The 17,770-nt window shown below is 40.2% G+C and overlaps 1 protein-coding gene across 1 annotated transcript in view; it reads left to right on the top strand.

Annotated features, from left to right (window-relative positions):
- Positions 1 to 4,033: 4,033 nt before the first annotated feature.
- ATP8B4 (ATPase phospholipid transporting 8B4 (putative)) overlaps positions 4,034 to 17,770 on the top strand; it is a 107,220-nt gene continuing 93,483 nt past the window's right edge. The window contains exons 1-2 of the mRNA XM_087429075.1: positions 4,034 to 4,073; positions 12,095 to 12,253. Of these exons, the coding sequence (XP_087285201.1) occupies positions 4,034 to 4,073; positions 12,095 to 12,253 (199 nt within the window). The remainder of the gene's footprint in view (positions 4,074 to 12,094; positions 12,254 to 17,770) is intronic.

The raw sequence follows: 17,770 nt of genomic DNA, 5'->3' as shown, positions 1-17,770 counted from the left end.
TTCCCCTTTAATTTCCACATCTGAAAGTGGAAGTGAGATATTGGAGAGGATCCTGAGGAAGTAACTTAAAATGATGATAAACTTTGATGAATGACATGATGTATAGAGTAGGGTTGAGGAACAAGGGCTGTCTAGCCTAGTTGGTGTGACTGACTGTTTCAGTTATTTGAAAAGTTGTTTAAATGAATGGACACATTGGTCGTTTAGCCTCAACACCACTATCTCACTCTTGTCCATGAAGCCCAGCCCAAGTTCTGCCGCAATTATGAAGTTCTTCTTGACTATCTCAATCCCCACTCATCTCTGCTTCTTAGGAATTGATAGATTTTGATCAATGAGATTACTTTTAAACAAAATAACTTCGATTATACATCTAACTTAGTGTTTGCTGCAGAAAGCTCTTTCACCAATGGGCATTCCTTGAATTGGTTTAATATTGTCATGATATCATTGTGAAATTCATTTATGAGAAGTTTAGATTAAATGACCTCTCAGGTACCTGCTTCTTGGTTCTCTAAATTCAACTATTTCATGGCTGGGTGTATACTTCCAAATGGTGATATTTACATTTTTAGCCTCCTTTTGTTTCCTTCAAGGGACAGTAAACCTTGTGGGGCATTATTGAGTATCATGAGTGACTATAGTGTGTATTCAGTCAACATTTGTTGACGGAATGAACACATTACTAAACATTTCCATAAAAGATAGAACTCTGACAGATGATCTTAAGCTACAGTAGAAGAGAATTAGGTTGAACTCAGTGAGAAAACTGGCGTGGCAAGCCCTTAAACACAAGACATGAGCGATGGTCATAGAGTCTTCACTGCTGGTCATTTCATGAATACCGGAGAGCCATCTGTCCAATGTAAGTATGGTCCTGCCTAGAAGAAGATGACCAACTCACCATGACCCACTGAGTTCCTGCCTGGTTGTATGATTCTAGACTTATGGGATTCTTGGCTTGATTCTCCAAGAAAAAGAAAGCCGTATTCGGGGCTGGCCCCGTGGCGTAGCGGTTAAGTGTGCGCGCTCGGCTGCTGGTGGCCCGGGGTTCGGATCCCGGGCACGCACTGATGCTCCGCTTGTCAGGCCATGTTGTGGTGGCATCCTACATAAAGTAGAGGAAGATGGGCATGGATGTTAGCTCAGGGCCAATCTTCCTCAGCAAAAAGAGGAAGACGGGCATTGATGTTAGCTCAGGGCCAATCTTCCTCAGCAAAAAGAGGAAGATTGGCATGGATGTTAGCTCAGGGTTGAGCTTCCTCACACACACACACACAAAAAGCCATATTCCTTTTTCCATTTAAATTTCAGCTACTGTGAAACTAGCCATGACCATCTTTTGCAAGTAAAACTCCTACTTAGATAACAGACTCTGGAGTGATACTGGACTCCTTTATTTGGCAACTGTGTTCCCATTCCTAATGTGTTTTGTAACTCATGCGTGACGTCTGAGTAGGTTTGAATGAAACCATATTTATTATGTCCTCTGTTCTTTCAAATAGAAAAACAGATTACTGTGTTGTTATACAGATGTGCAGTGGGTACAATGCCAACTCTTAAGAGCCTGCAAAGCCCTATGCACTTTCCTGAGACAGTGTGAGAGGTGTGAATGACATTCGAAGGGAGTTTCTTGAATCTCTTGCGTTGAATTTTGCATGTGCTCCACCCGCCTGATTGCTTTATGTAAGATGCCGTTGGGCTGTTCTATATAAAAATTTATATCATGTCAATTCATTTCACAGGGAAACGAACCTTAAAGTCCGCCACGCACTATCAGTTACCTCAGAACTTGGAGCAGATATTAGCAGACTTGCAAAATTTGATGGTAAGTGTTTAAAAGAGACAAACAAAAATCTCATAACCAAAAAGGATCTAACAAACTAATTATCTGAAATCCAATTTATGTTTCCTTTTACTTGGTGGAAGGACATAAAATTCTCTGGGCATCAGAGCCTGTAATCTCTTCTCACGCTAAAGAGTAAACCTGTTTACCAAAGGGAGAGTGGTTTTATCAGTTTATCATTCATTTCATCCTTGTTCTCTCTTCTCTAGATCTCGTTCCCTCTAGTCCCACAATACGCTTCACTTGCCTGACCTTGGCCTCCCTGGAGCCCTGTGTAGACTTGCTGAGAATGAATACAGGCCACAGTTTTATTTCTAGCTCTAGGTCTAACCATCCATTTATTCTCTGGCTCCATTACAAAAACCAAACACTAGACTGCAAACTTCACAAAGATAGTAATCCTGCCTCGTATATTTCTGTATCTTGCATAGTGCCTGACATAATGTCTTAAAGATAGTAGATGTTCAGGAAGAATATTCTGATTTATTAATCAGTTGGTAAGCTGTTGCCCTTTATTTTAGACCATGGTTTGTTATCACCATCTTCACACCATTCATCCCAGCCCGCTGCTCCTCAGCATGGTCTCCCCTGCCTGATCTGTTCCAGCTGTGTCTTGTTCTTTTCTGTTAAAGCTGTCTCAGAGGAAAAAAATCCCTCAAGAGTCAAAGGAAAGAGCCATTAATGGTAGGGTGGTAGGCACCATGATGGGTGGTGGGAGAATCGTTGGGGTCTTCCTACTACCCCTCAATGGTCTCTTGCTTTACACACTTGTATGTCTGGCTTTGAATATCAGTATTTCCATACAGATTGGTTTTATTTATTAATGAATCCCTATGAGTGTGAGACTTCCAAAAGATTTTCTTTGGAGTCCACTAAAGGAAAATGTGGACAAGGGTCTTAGCATGAGCCCATGGTTAAAGCACAGGCAAATTTACATTATAGAGTTTCTCCAGGTCACATCTTACGGCTTATATTGCTTGTTCTTTGCATTTGCTTGTAAACTTCGTCTGGATTCTGCTAATCTCTCTTAAATGAGTGCAGTTTATAGAAAAAAAAATTCTTCCAGTTTGAGATGTAAGTCAGTGGAATAGCCAGGAAATTTTGAATGGTCCAGGAAATATTTTGATTAGATGAAAACAAATTACACATTTTCTACTAAGTAATTTTGTCAATGAAATTTTACTATGTGAATCCAAGAAAAATAAATTGTGTTCATGGATCAAAATACTTGCTTAAAATACCTCATAGAATATTCCTAGAAGGGCAACTTAAATATAATTTGACATTACTCATTTCTTTCCTGGCAGAATTGTACCTTTCTACCTCTGTCAATCTATGAGGAGGTAGAAATTTGTGATTTTTAGTATTCTTTTTCATCAAAAAGCAGAAAATGACTGTTATAATTATCTAGTTTTCTTTCTTTCATAGCTGTTGGCACCGCTAGTCTACACTATGATGCAATTGCAGACAACTCTGGAGTCTTAGTGGCATAAACAGTAAAGGTTTATTTCTTGCTCATGTCACATTCTTTTTTTTTATTGAGGTAACATTGGTTTATAACATTATATAAATTTCAGAGGTGCATCATTATGCTTCGATTTCTGTATAGACTAAATTGTGTTCACCACCAAAAGTTTAATTACTGTCCGTCACTGTACATATGTCCCCTTTACCCCATTTGCCCCCCCATCCCCTCTGGTAACCACCAATCTGTCCTCTCTACCTATGTGTTTGTTTGTCCTTGTTTTTTTATCTTCCACATATGAGTGAAATCGTATAGTATTTGTCTTTCTCTGTCTGACTTATTTTGCTTAGAATAATACCCTCAAGGTCCATCCATGTTGTCACAAATGGCAAGATTTCATCTTTTTATGGCTGAGTAGTATTCCATTATATATATATATACATACCACATCTTTATCTGTTCATCCATCAGTGGGCACTTGAGTTGTTTCCAAGTGTTGGCTATTGTAAATAATGCTGCAATGAACATAGGTAGGGGTGCATGTATCTTTTCGAAATAATGTTTTGATGTTCTTTGGATAAATAACCAGAAGTGGGATAGCTGGATCATATGGTAGTTCTATCTTTAATTTTTTGAGGACTCTCCATTCTGTTTTCCACAGTAGCTACACCAATCATGTCACATTCTGATGCAGGTCAGGTGGACTTCCCCATCTTGTAGCCATGGTCCCCAGACTAATGGTCTCTAAGGTCAACATATCAGGTAAGGGTGAGATGAAAGAGACACACTGACTTTTAACTGCTTCTTCCTCTCTCAATTCATGGGCCAGTATGAGTTGCATGGGCCTGATCTAACTGCAAAGGAGGCTGGGAAATAACAAGTAAGGATATTTATTGAGTGCTGTCTCTACCACGCCCTCCAAGAACTCTGACCATAGGTCAATGACAGGATAGTGTATAAGGGCCAGGCTGGGGCCGTCCCGGTGGCACAAGCTGTTAAGTGCGTGCACTCCACTGCAGCGGCCCGGGGTTCGCCGGTTTGGATCCTGGGCACTCACCGATGCACTGCTTGGCAAGCCATGCTGTGGCAGCATCCCATATAAAGTGGAGGAAGATGGGCACGGATGTTAGCCCAGGACCAGTCTTCCTCGGCAAAAAAAAAAGAGGAGGATTGGCAGATGTTAGCACAGGGCTGATCTCCTCACAAAAAAAAAAAAAAAAAGGGCCGGGCTGGATTAGGTGGATTTCCTATGTGGAACTGCAGGAATGGGGCCAAGAATCCCCCTCCTCAGCATGACTCCTCATACTCTCAGTTCCCCCTACCTTGCTTGACTTTTTCTTCTTCTCATAGCATTTATCACCATCAGATAACTTAGAAATAATAACTTCTAAGTTTATTATTTATTGTCCATCTCTACCTGCTGTTATGCAAGCTCCTAGAACAATGCCTAGCACATAGTGGGTGCTCAATAAATACTTGATGAATGAATGAATAAATGGTTGCAAGTGCCAGAGATTGGGGGTTAGGATTAGTATCAGGCCCCAGGAAGACAGGGGAGAGCAAAGGAAGGGCCTAAGGTAAAGGGATTGGGAATGGGGTGTGAAACGATGAGGTGAGGAGGAAGCTTCCTGATGGGAACTTGCAGGACAAAGCAGGAGTGCTGAGTCCCGTCCCCGTGGAGGGCAGGTGGCTGGGAGAGGGATCATCTGGTGTGGTGGTTTTATAATGTCTTTACTTTAGAATCCTTTCTCCAAACAAAATTTAACACAGAAGCCCCAAATCTAAGCCAATACAAGTGGTGCTGCTCAGGCTGAAGCAAGAAAACACTTCCTCATCTAAGAAATTCTTTTGCTACAGCTGGGATAACACAGATCCTGAGAGGTTAAAGGACTTGGTTATATATAAAAATAATCTTTTTAAATACTTCATAAAATTTATTTTAAAGTGCATTAATAATTATTACTTACTAGGTGTGGCTTGAATTTTCTTCACACAGCATAGATAACTCACCAAATCTCTAATATATAATTGTCTTCCCAAATAAAGTCAACACAGACCTCTCTTTTCTATTATTTATACTTAAACTGTGGTCACTTTTCAGAGAACATGTAACGCCAGATTCATGAAGCTGGTACACTTCTGGGCTAAGAACTAGGTTTCTGCTAAATTTCCTCTTTCATTCTTAAATCTTCGGTTGAATCTTAATCTATCTTAAAGTTCAAATCAATAGGGTGTTTTATGGGTCTAGCTTTATTAAAATATAATTTCCTGTTTCCAAGAAAGCATTTGAAGAATGAATAGAGGGATGAGAGGAAATAAATTAGACACAATATGCAAATTAGATTTCCCCTGTTAGCCCAATTTAAAGACCAAGAGGGTGACGCAAGATGTGGTATGGAAAAGTCTTTGAAAGAGTTGGGACAGTTAACAAACCCTAAATCCTTCTCTTGATTGCTCTTGCTTTCCTATAGCCTTCAACTTTTCTTCCCTTCCTTTCCTTCCAAGCCCTGGTTGACATGTTTTAATTTCCGTCTTTCTCTGCCTCTCTGACACACACATTCACACACTGCACACTATATACACACACATTTCTCTAACTGCCCCATTTCACCATTCCTTCTTTCCTTTCCTTCCTTTTTGCATTCTTTCTTACTATTCTCTTTCCACTTTCCTCTTCCACTCTTTATGTTAGTTTACTTATTTTGTCTACCCGCATCATATCTTTTTGTTATTCTTTATCTTTTCTGTTTTCGTCACTGTCTCTATGTTAATTAGTTTATTAAGTCTGTTTGTTAAGCACCTCCTAAGAACAAGATGCAATAAGAAGTATGTAGAGTTATAAGACATCTCCACATGTATTATCCAGGTTCTTTTGGTCCTTTCACTCCCGTATTCTTTTCCTACCCCCTCTTTTTTGTCTTCTCCATTCACCTTTGTCATAATGGGGTATCAATAAATTTCAAGTTTTCCTCTGGTGACTAGAAAAAGACTTCCTTGAGTCATGGGAATTAAAACCAGATATTGCATCCTTTAGTTTAAGTTAAAAGTATGATATCAACATTGCATACCTTTGGAAATGCCCTGTCTACATGGCAAGGTCTAAGAGATGAGTCAGACATGGGAGGCATGCTGTTTCCCATGCTCTGTCTGTGCTAAGTATATCTTTACGCTTGTGACTTCTGGGCAAATCTGGGTATGGCAGTATTTTTGCTTCTACTTACTGAGTGGTTTTTCTTCTGAGACTTGCCAAAATATTTCTTCTAGCACCAAACTACAGTTTTTTGTCCTTGTCCCATAAGTGCACATCTTCCAAGTATCTTAAGACCTGAGTTTCCCACTCCTATCCCTAGAGAATCTCCACTGGGGACTCCAAATTGGGAACACCAGGGGACAAAATGGAGATGGATAGGGCCTCAGGATATCTCTTGTAAGTCCTCCTGCCTCCCCACTTTTGCATCGAAACCCAAGGACAGCATCCTGCTGGTGGCCTCCTTAGACATGGCATGAGCTTTCTTTCATTCATTCGCTCACCTGTTCATTCACTCATTCATTCAGCACGTGTAAAATATGTAAATATTTAATGTTAGATAACACAATGCTATGGGATTTGCTAAGCCTGCGGATACAGTGGTTAATAAATCAGACCCAGGCTTTGCTTTCATAGAGCTTATAGCCTAGGGGAGAAAACAGACTTGAATAAGTGCTTATCCTCAAAGAAGCTTTAATTAGGTAAAGGTCCTAAAGTTCTGAGGCTCTAAACATGATGCTGACACATGAACAAGTACTCACTCTGTACCAGGCACTGTGCTAAGTAATTGCACACATTATCTTATTAAATCCTTATAGTTCTGGGAAGAAGAGATTATTATTACCTCTAATCTATGGGCAAGGAATCTGAGACCCTGAAAAACTGAATAACTTTCCCAGTGTCACGTGGTTACTAAATTGAGGAGCCAGAATATGAACCCAGGACTATGAAAGGACATGAGGGACTCTAAATTACAAGTGGAAAGGCAGCATTGGAGAGTTAGGGGAATCAGCATGGCAGCTCCTCATCAGGGTAAGAAATAAATTTTAAGAATACTCTAAACCTAAACGTGAAAAATTAATTCCCAGAGATCAAGTCCATCCAGGACTCAGATGACATCATCATATTTTAAAAAGTAGCAATGTTACTGATCTCGAACGTCAGGACCCCTGACAAGAGTTTATAGAAGGGCTGGCCAAACATAGAGACCAGTACACTCAAGATAGAGTTGAGTTTTGGTAGGTAAGTCCATTTATTTGAAAGTTCTCATATAAATATTTTTATACATTTCAAACATCAGAAAAAAATTGATATGTAGTCTGTTGAATTTTATTAGAAAAGATACATAACTTGATCTAATATTATAACAAGTATAAAAATAGAGTGGGCCTTGATATTTCATGTTAAAGTCTTATGGGAATTGAAAGCTTTTACAAATAAGTAATTGGAAATGGTTGTCAGTTACACATTTGTAAACTGGACATTTTTACGCCTTGGGAAAAGCCCCGGATGTAAATTGTCCAAATATGTTTAGGAATCTTTTGCATATTGTTACTGACTGGAGATCTGTTTTTTGCAACTTATGACAAGTTTACATATTTTGTATGACTGTTAATACTGAGGTCTGAACTAGGGAAAAGTTGACTCTTTATTTCAGGGATCTTTGTGTATTTTGTGGTCCTTTCTAAAGAATAGCATGTGTGTAATTAAAATACAGAAAAACAAGCATCCCTTTTTGGTTAAAAAAAAAAAAAGTCTTGGTTAGCATCTTGTGACTTATTTATTTACCAGATAGGATTCCCATTCACCTGGACAGAGCACAGCCCAACAGCACAGCTGAGGAGACTGCATGAGACATAGATTCCGGGCAAGGACAGGAAGAGTAGCTTCCCTCTTTACTGCTGGTGTCGACGGGGCCATTATGGTGGTGATGATGGGAGGCTGAGGCTTGAAGGTTGAAGAATAAAAAGACTCAGGAAATTGGAAGTTGACACTCTTCTTTCTAAGAAAAAAATAAATATTTATCACAATCATCAGGGCAACAGTAGTGGGCAGTCTAAACTCTAAGAAGCTCTTGGCTGGAGAAACTCGAACAGCAATAATGATGTCTTATTTGATAGATAATTTGTCCTATGACAGAGTTGCAGTGCAGATAATGAAGAAATATTGCTAATAATAACATACATAAAGAAATAAAGCCAACTTCTCTGGAAAATCATGGAATCTGGGTATTGAGTTCCATTTTCATAATAAACTACAGATTTCCACTTTGAGGTAAATACTTCAGTCGAGAAGGTTATTAGGGTGGTAATTAACCAACAGTCCAGCTGGCTAAATTTATTAGAGTGCTCAGGAAGGTCCAGAATGAAATCTTGTGCATTTTGTTTAGTATGGGCCTACAGCACTTTTGTGTGATTGTGAACTGGATGAATTGCTATTTGTTTTCACATCTGTTCTCTTCAGAGGGGCAAACAAATGTAACTAGCTGGTTTGATTATATTTATACTTCGTTATGGACCTGACTTTATTTATTTATTTATTTATTTTTTGAATTTTTTTTTTGTGAGGAAGATCAGCCCTGAGGTAACATCCATGCTAATCTTTCTCTTTTTGCTGAGGAAGACTGGCTCTGAGCTAACATTTATTGCCAATCCTCCTCCTTTTTTTTCCCCCAAAGCCCCAGTAGATAATTGTATGTCACAGTTGCACATCCTTATAGTTGCTGTATGTGGGATGCGGCCTCAGCGTGGCTGGAGAAGCGGTGTGTCGGTGCACGCCCAGGATCCGAACCCGGGTCGCCAGTAGCAGAGCGTGTGCGCTTAACCGCTAAGCCACAGGGCTGGCCCGACCTGACTTTTTCCCAGTTGTTTTATTGCCCATTAACGATGACTTTGTGCTCTAAACATGTTTACAGTGAACAACTATGTGAGAAGCGATGTTCTTTTTCCTAAACTGTTTTCTCATCCATTTGTTAAACTTTTTACTGCCTCTTTCTCTTCTCTGATACAATTAGCAAAAGGAAAAACGGTCCTAAAGTTTTTTCCTCCTTCTTATTACGCTTTTATGGCTGGGATATATTTTTGGTTGCTTCTAGTGTGCTTTAAGGTTCCCATCTTTTTTTCAGTGTTCTCAGATATATTTATATCCCTTTAGAGTTAGGCCAACCTAAGTCCCCCACTGTGGTTGGGCTACTAGGTCTTCCAATCTCCTTTATCGTTATTACCATGGAAATATACCCATTTCTTTCATTCGTCTTAGACCTGCTCTAATACCTGTCTCATCACCCAACCTCTCTCTTGAAACCATCTGAAATTTTTTCCATCCATCTCTTCAACAAATATTTACTAAAATCCTGTTATGTAGTCAGTATGATAGGTTATGGGGATCTGGAAGTGAATACAGTGCTCCCTTCAAAGGAACCTGTTCACGCCTTTTGGAAAGAGGCAGAAAAGAAATTAGGAAGCTTGTGTTTTATGTTAATAGGGCTAAGAAAGGGAAAGCCGAGAGCTTCTGAAGCTAAAAATTGTTGTTTGGCTTTGTTCCAGCCATTTTGTTTTGACTGGGTCCTGTACTTAGTACTTAAATCACTGCGACCACGTTCTTCTAGAAAGGCTGAATTGGGCTTGGCCTCCAAGGACGGAGGCAGAACCCCTTAGCATCCCTGCCTGGTCCTATCTAGAACCGCACCCTTGGTGGCAGGCCAGGTGTCGATGAGCCTTGGGGCCAAGGAGGAGTGAGCCAACATGTTCAAGGCTGTATTTGCCTCCATGTCAGTCTTTGCTCGCAACAATAAAAATGATCAAATGAGCCTGTTTTTTATATTCCTATTGGCAGGGACTGTGTATCATGTTGTTTTTGCCCAAAGCGTATTTGTTTTTAGTGCGCAAGTTTAAAGCTTGTGAAATTGAGTCTCAGGTCAAGAAACTGGAATAAGCTTTCAGGGTTGCTGTCAACTCATTATTCTATATAGGTTTTGCTGGTGATACCCAATTCAAGGTTCTACAGAATTCAGGAATGAAAATTATTGGTCAAGAAAAAAAGATATTGAATTCTTAGAATTTAGAAAGTCTCCCCTCCTGCAATGTAATTGTCCAAACAACTTGGGCTGGTTGAAACCAGTTTTAATTTACTTTTTAATATCAGCGATAGGCTATAATGGGAGCCAAGCAGAATTCAGCCACTTCCCTTCGTATACAAATGACTTTATACAGGTTATTTGGCCTCATCCAAATCCCCCTTGCCAGCACCCTCTCATTTAGCAGTGGATGTCTGGGAAGCTGCCTGTGAGTGCCCGAGATGGGGGTGTTTAGGCAACACTTCTGTCATACTGGGGAAATGTAGATGGAGGATGGAAGAATAGTCCTGAGGCTGCAAATCCCTTGTTCCTTTCAGGGTTTTGTTTGTTTCTGTTTTTTCCTGCACGGTGTATTAATGTTAGTAATCTGATTGGTCAGGCGTGATCAGGCCATGTGAAAACTGGCTGCTATCATCTATGTCTAAGAGTTTTAAAAGGGAAACATATCATCCTAGGAAGGAAGGGAGCCCGTGGAAGAAGCCTGTAAGTTCAGGAAGAGCTCAGTGAGTGGTGTCACAGTGTAACACAGAAGTTCTCTAGGCTGGTCTGATCTCCTTTCCCTTCAATCAATGCTGAAGATGTGCCTCCCTTTTTTGTTTTCCAAATGCCACTTTTCATGCTCCAACCCACCGTTTTGGCTTCTGATTACATAAATGTATTTTTATTGTGTTCGAGAGAGAGAACATCCTAGGTACTGATCTCACCCCAACTCTGGCTTGAACCCTGGTTAGGTCTGCCCACAACCTCCTTTTTCATTCCTTCCCTCTCTCTTTTCCTTCCTCTTTCCCTCTGTCTTTCAAGTCTCTGTACTCATTACTTATAAAAATTTAACCCCAACTGTTTGCAATGCAAACGTATTAGAATCTAATAGTTATATTTTGTGACAGAGTCGGTAAAGATTATTTCTCGTTTCTTTTTCTAGCAAGAGAACCCTCACCCTGAAAGTATATTTTCTTATTGAAATAATGGAACGAATTGATTCATTGATTTGGAATGGGCATGCCCTTGGTTTGGAATGGGCTTGGAATTTAAAAAACGCGAAATGTCGTCTGGCCAGGTTGGGGCAAGTTCTATGGTGCCCCTGAGAGTCCCCAGAACTCTGAATCTAATCAAGATAAGAAGCATGGGACAGCTGCAAGGAATCACACGCATTCTCAGGCACATGTGGCAAACAAGGCCCAGGCTTCTTGGGGGTGGAATAGAGTAGGGCCCCTGAAATTCTGATTATAAGCCTAGAAAGGCCTGATTAACTTTGGTTATGAAACTGAAGTGTGCCATCTTAGCCTCTACGGAAGTTCACATTAAGTAAAAAGAGATGAAGTCAGAAAAACTTACAGGACAGTCCCTGCTTTATCTTTTCAAAAATCATTGTTACAAACTAGAAGTAGAGATAAGTGATCTTTTTTTAAGGAAAAAAAAATCCCATGGCTTTTGATGTTTCTATTCTTACTTGGACAGTGCGGAAAGCTATGTTCAAAACATTTGATGGATTTTCATCTTTGTACCCCCCAGCTTATTTTTCCTAGCACCATCTTGTATGTGTAACACTGCGCCGTCTAAAAGAGAAGGAAAAATACAGTGTATATTAGAAGGAGGGTGGAAACACAGTACTGTGGGCTTCTAAAGAGACTTCGAGGTGAGTCATACAGAAGATGTTTGTTTTTTTGTCTTTTTTTACAGGGATTGTGGTCTGTGAGGCACCTAATAACAAATTAGATAAATTCACGGGAGTCCTCTCTTGGAAGGACAGCAAGCACTCCCTCAACAACGAGAAGATCATCCTGAGGGGCTGCGTCCTGAGGAACACCGGCTGGTGTTTTGGCATGGTTGTTTTTGCAGGTACAGCTGACTGCTGGGTCGGTGATGGGAGAGCCCTTCCTGAGACGCACATGGGCACGGTCTCTCTGGGTTGGATGAGCACAGTGCTCTCACCGCACACAAAGTGCTGCTCTGGGTTGATTGCAGAGTGCAGGGCCCCCGGGGAAGATATTGGCGCCCTGGAAATAGTCTGCGTGGCCTTGCTGTGTGAGGAACCATTGACATCGTGAACTTATTCTTAAGTGTGCTTGGGCCTTAATTACTCAGTGGGTGCTAGATACCTACTGTTTAATTTCTCTTTCTTTGATGCCATCTCAACCATCCCCAACGTTATATGTATTACTGAGCCTGCCTTTAAAGTGGGGGAAGAGTCTGAAAGAAAGCTCCCTGCTCTGCTAATTTTGTAGTTTAGAAAGGTCAAGCAATCCTTTTGGAAAAGACTTCTTGCAGATCCTGCAATCATTTCTGTTTATATTCCATAGCTTCTTCTACTATCTGTCAGCAGGAGAGTGGGTCCTGGGAAGACGGTGTGCATGATGGGGGGGTGGGTGGGAGGCGGGAGAGGGAGGAGAGGTGCCCCTTACTCTTCCTGCTGCTACTTTTCCTGTCTCTACTCTATCTCTGTGGGCTCCAGGTGGCACTCTCCTGCTAAGGAAACTTACAGTAGCACCATTTTGTAAAGCCACTCAAATTGTGTTCATGGCTCGCATTGCCAGCCATTGATTTTTTAAAATCCTGTTTATTGTGACACCAAATTAAGATATATTTTGGGCCCGGTGACTATATGTGCAATCAAAATTGGAATATTTTTCTTAACTGAGTTTCCTCAACAACAAAATGTTCATTAAAGACTCAAAAGTGTTCCAAACCTAGAAAAGTCCTCCCAGTTCCTCCTAAATACTCTCAGCTGTGAGTGTTAGCACGGCTCTTGCTGCTTGGGGCACTGCCATTGTAATTTCTTGGGAAATCCCTAGAAATGAGGCAATATACGTGCTTTTGTCTAGGGATGTATCTGGTCTCATAATTCTCTCATCAGATGCTTTTATTCTTTAGTCAGGGAAATAAACCTATGATCATATATTTCCTTATTTGCATCTTTCTCACATTGAGAAAAAGAGAGCTAGGCTTATACATTAACTTCCCTTCACCTTTCCACTTAATGAAGGGGAGATTTCTTGAAGGTCCTCTGATGGGTAGGACCCTCCTGATTTGCTCCCTGTCATTATAGAAATGGGAGTACTTCATCCTAGGAATGGGCTGTAACCTAAAATTTTATTTGTATTTGTGTGGTCTTGTTTGGAATGACTAATTCAGGACTTTGGTTCAGCTACAGCATGTCAGGCTAGGACAGCTGCTGTGAGCCACTTAGAGGCCAAGTTTTCCTTCATAAGGTTGGTTCTACGGGAAAATGCTCCTACATAGAAGGAAGTGGGGTGGTAAGTTGAACAAGTCTCCCCACAAGGAAGTATAACAGTAAGTTCACAAAATTTGGATTGGACAGATCTGAGTTCAGATTTGTTTACCAGCTGTAGTATATTAAGCCTCGGTTATTTAAACTTCCTACGCTTTAGTTTCTTCTGTAACATGGGGATAATGAGTACATTAGAGGGTCGTTGTAAAGGCTCAGTGAGACAATGCATATGAGCGAGGATGCTTGACAAATGTTACTTTCCTTTCTTCCTTGCTTCTCCCTTCTTTCAGCATCAATTTAGAGCACATTGCCTGCTTGATAGGCTGTGAGTTGGGAAAACGCACTATTCTTTGGATCTTGGGAGGGAGAGGTGGGGGAACACTGTCTTCCTTTGTGATGTGGCCTGGATATTGACTGGCAGGGGCCCTTCACGAGGCAGATATTTGTAAAGCAGACCATGCCTGCGTTGACTTTAGTCTGGCACCAGTGTTAATAGAAAGCTTAACTAGAACAATGGCAGGCAGAGGAATGGTTGGTTTCATCGATATCAGAGTTGAACGGATGAGTGTCTCAGAACGCCTAAGTCTTGAGACATCTAATTTGGGGAACTAGTTCCATGTGAACACCTAGATCTTATGAAAGTTATCCAAAATGAATTATTAACTATTCTTTCTGTATTATTACTCTAGTTATACCTACCATTAAGGATTGTGCAAATAATATATTGTGCACATAAAGATTGTACAAAAACCATTGCACAGACATGGTTTACTTTACAAATCTATGATTTATGAGGGTCTAATATACATTAACAGCCAGGCCGTGCCTTCCTGATAATGGCTTTTCCTTTATGTTCAAGAGAGGAGAAAGTCTTTTTTGTGAGGGTAGGAGTCTTATTCATTTAGAGAGTCCATAGGAGTCAGCACCATCTTGGTGCACAGTAGGTTTTTGTGCTGGATTGTCTTCCATTTGCCCCTTTGGATCTACTCTCACCATTTTCCACTCTTCTCTCTGCCCTGGGAGGCTGACTTGTATGGTTTACACTACTAGATTTCCTTGAACTTTGGCTTCTAGTTGGGCTCTGTTATTGGGGATCCCTGGGCAGAAATCAAAGGGAGAAAGCAGATTGAGGTCAAGGTGTTTACTCCCCCAACTGAGTCCCTGTGTAGTCACTACAGGCTGGCTGGGTCCCTCAACGTAAAGTCCCTCTTCCTCTAAAGGCTGCACACTCTACACACCTCTCTCCTTTATGGTGCAGTAACCACTTCCACTCCTCACCCACCCTCCCCTTCTGGCTTAGATAGAGAAACATCTTGATTGCTACTAAGTCCCTGGTTACTTCGTTAACCTTTTGCTTCTCTTATACCCCCACTCACACTTTTGCAAAGAGTCCCTTTACAGATAAACCTTACTCCCAGTATCTTTGTTCAATGTATTATCTATTTCCTGTTTGGACTATGAATGAGTCATAGTCTTAAATACACATTGATTGAACTAGTCAGTGAATTGATGGGCTATTTCACATAGTTTTAAAAATAATGGTTAAGAGCAAGAACTTTAGAGTTAGATATATCTGGGTTCGAATTCTGGCTCTGATACTTACTAGACAAGAAATCTCAAGCAAATTGCTTAAATTCTTTAAGCCTCAGTTTCATTATTAGTGAACTAAGGAAAATAGTACTAAATTTGTTGGCTTGTTTTAAGTGTTGGCTGAGATAGTAGATGAAAAGCACATATGCACATTGCCTAAAACATAGCAGGAGCTTAACAAATTAATTAATTCATTAAACAATTGTTTATTGAGTGCCTAGTATGTGGCAGGCACCGTGCTGCTTTCTCGTTTGTGATTAAGAATGTGAACAAAAACAAATGCGGTCCCTTCACTCATGTGGTTTTGAGTCTGGTGGGAGAAAGAGACACTAATTTCAAATAATTGTAGTAATGAGTATATAATCTCAAACTGAGATAAGTGCTCTGTAGAAAAAGAACATAGGCTCACAGGCATATATAGTGGAGGAATATGAAGGGAAAGAGCAAGTTAGCTAAAAGGCACATTGTGGCAAAGGCCCTATGGCAGGAGTAAGGATGGTGAGGTAAAAAAATCTTAAGAAGACCAGTATGGAGCATGAAGAGCATGGAGGACAGAGATGGACATGTGACTGGAGACGTGGATAGGGGCTGAACCATGCAGGACCTTATGGTCTGTATCTAGAATTTTGGTCTTTATCCTAAGAGCGTTGGGACACCATTGCAAGTTTTTTGAACAGATGGTGTGTGTGTGTATGTGTTAAATTTGAAAGGTTCACTCTTGCCTGTAGTGTTTGTGAAGTTGGTAAATAGCTGGTCCTGGAAAATGATTGGGATGGGGGGGAGGAAAAATATTGATTGGAGTTGGGGGAAGAGTGGATGCAGGCAGACAAAGTCACTATGCTTGTATTATAGTCCAGTTGAGGGATGATGGTAATTTGGATTAGGGTAGGAGTCATGGAGGTAGACTAGCCTCCTAGATTTCTCTCAGCTTTCACAATGGAGGGATGGTGGTACCATTCACTGAGATAAGGAACTCTGGAGGAAGATCACAAGTTGGGCAAGACAAGGGCCACTTGAGGGGCCTGAGAAAGATCCAGTTGGAGATGTCACGTAGGCATTAAATATATGCGTTTAGAGCTTAGAGAAGCAATCTGAGCTAGAGATACGCATTTGGCTTATAGATGGTAATTGGAGCTGTGGTCTTAGATGAAATTGCCCAGGGAAGGTGGGTTGAGAAAGAAGAGAGGATGCCTATGCCTGAGTCCTAAGGAAACCCAGTATTTAATGGCTGGGTAGAAGGATGAGCATAATGGAAGACAAAGAAGGAGCTACTGAAGATGTAGGAGGAAAAGCAGAAGAACTTGTAACACAGAAGCCAAGGGAAGAATATTTCAAAGGGATGGAATAGTCAACAGTGTCAAAGGCTGCTGAGAGGTCAAAGAAAGCTTGGAGGATATTGATGGTAACACCAGATCTGTTTTGGTGGAGTGATTGGCCCAGAAACTAGGTTGAGTAATGAGTAGGAGATAAGGAAGCAAGGGCTGTTGAGTATAGAAAATTCTTTCAAGATCTGTGACTATGAGGGGAAGAAGAGATGTGTATATCGACATCTGTGGATATATTTAATTTAATGCTTAAAAACCCATTAAGTGAATTCTTTTGCTAGTCTGTGTTTTTATGCCTAAGAAATGTAAATTTTTAGCATAAAACCAGTCTGTTAATATTTCAGTGTTTAGCAATCACAAACTTTATTTGCTTTTTGTGATATTTACTATAAAAGAAATATTTCCCACCCTCACTGTCCATACGATTTTAATAAACAATTCTAAGAAAATGTGGGTGGTCTCTTCTACACAGTGGTGGCTGGCAATAGGACACTGGCGTACAATTTCTAACTCAAGACAGTGAATTGTTATGAGACCCCAATCTTTGCTTCAATTAGTCTTTTAAGTAAATGAAAGTCTTGTAAGAATGTCCATTCTTCCCTGACTCTTAGAATGGCGTATAATTTTATGTGTGCCTCTCTTTTCTCCTTTCCTTCATTCTCCGTTGCCTCCTATATTAAATGGCTACATGGATTGATAATAATCTTGGGAAGATGATGTGGAGAAGGAATACTAGAGAAGTCAAATGTAATTAAAACTTAATCCCTTCTATTAAGCATCTTCTCTGCCCACAAGGAATTTCCTCAGCAATATATTCTAATTTTCTCCTTTGTTAATCATCTAATAATCCACCTCTAAAGCAGTTAATAATATTTTAAGAGTTCCTTGAACTCTTAGTAAATATATCATGATATAATGTATTGTATTTACCTGAAATAAATATAACACAAGACTTAAGACAATTCTTGCCCTTACAAAAAATGCATATTATATATGCAGTGTGCAATACACAATAAAAGTTTAAATTACTTGCTGATATATTGTTTGGAGTTAGTCTATTTTCTCCACTAAAGGCAGCTGAAATCCTTTTGGAAAAGAGGTCCAGAATTTGATTTCTTATCTTAACTTTCCATTTTTTACCTTAGTGTTCTGAATTGTGTTTATTAATGCATTCTTTTTAACATTTTCAAATTATTCGTCACTTTTATTGAC

The sequence above is a fragment of the Ceratotherium simum genome, chromosome 3 (assembly GCF_057802395.1).
Source record: "Ceratotherium simum simum isolate JZ-2026a chromosome 3, ASM5780239v1, whole genome shotgun sequence".
Classification (NCBI taxonomy): Eukaryota; Metazoa; Chordata; class Mammalia; order Perissodactyla; family Rhinocerotidae; genus Ceratotherium; species Ceratotherium simum.
Note: the sequence above shows the minus strand (reverse complement) of the source record. Positions and strands in the feature narration are given on the sequence as shown.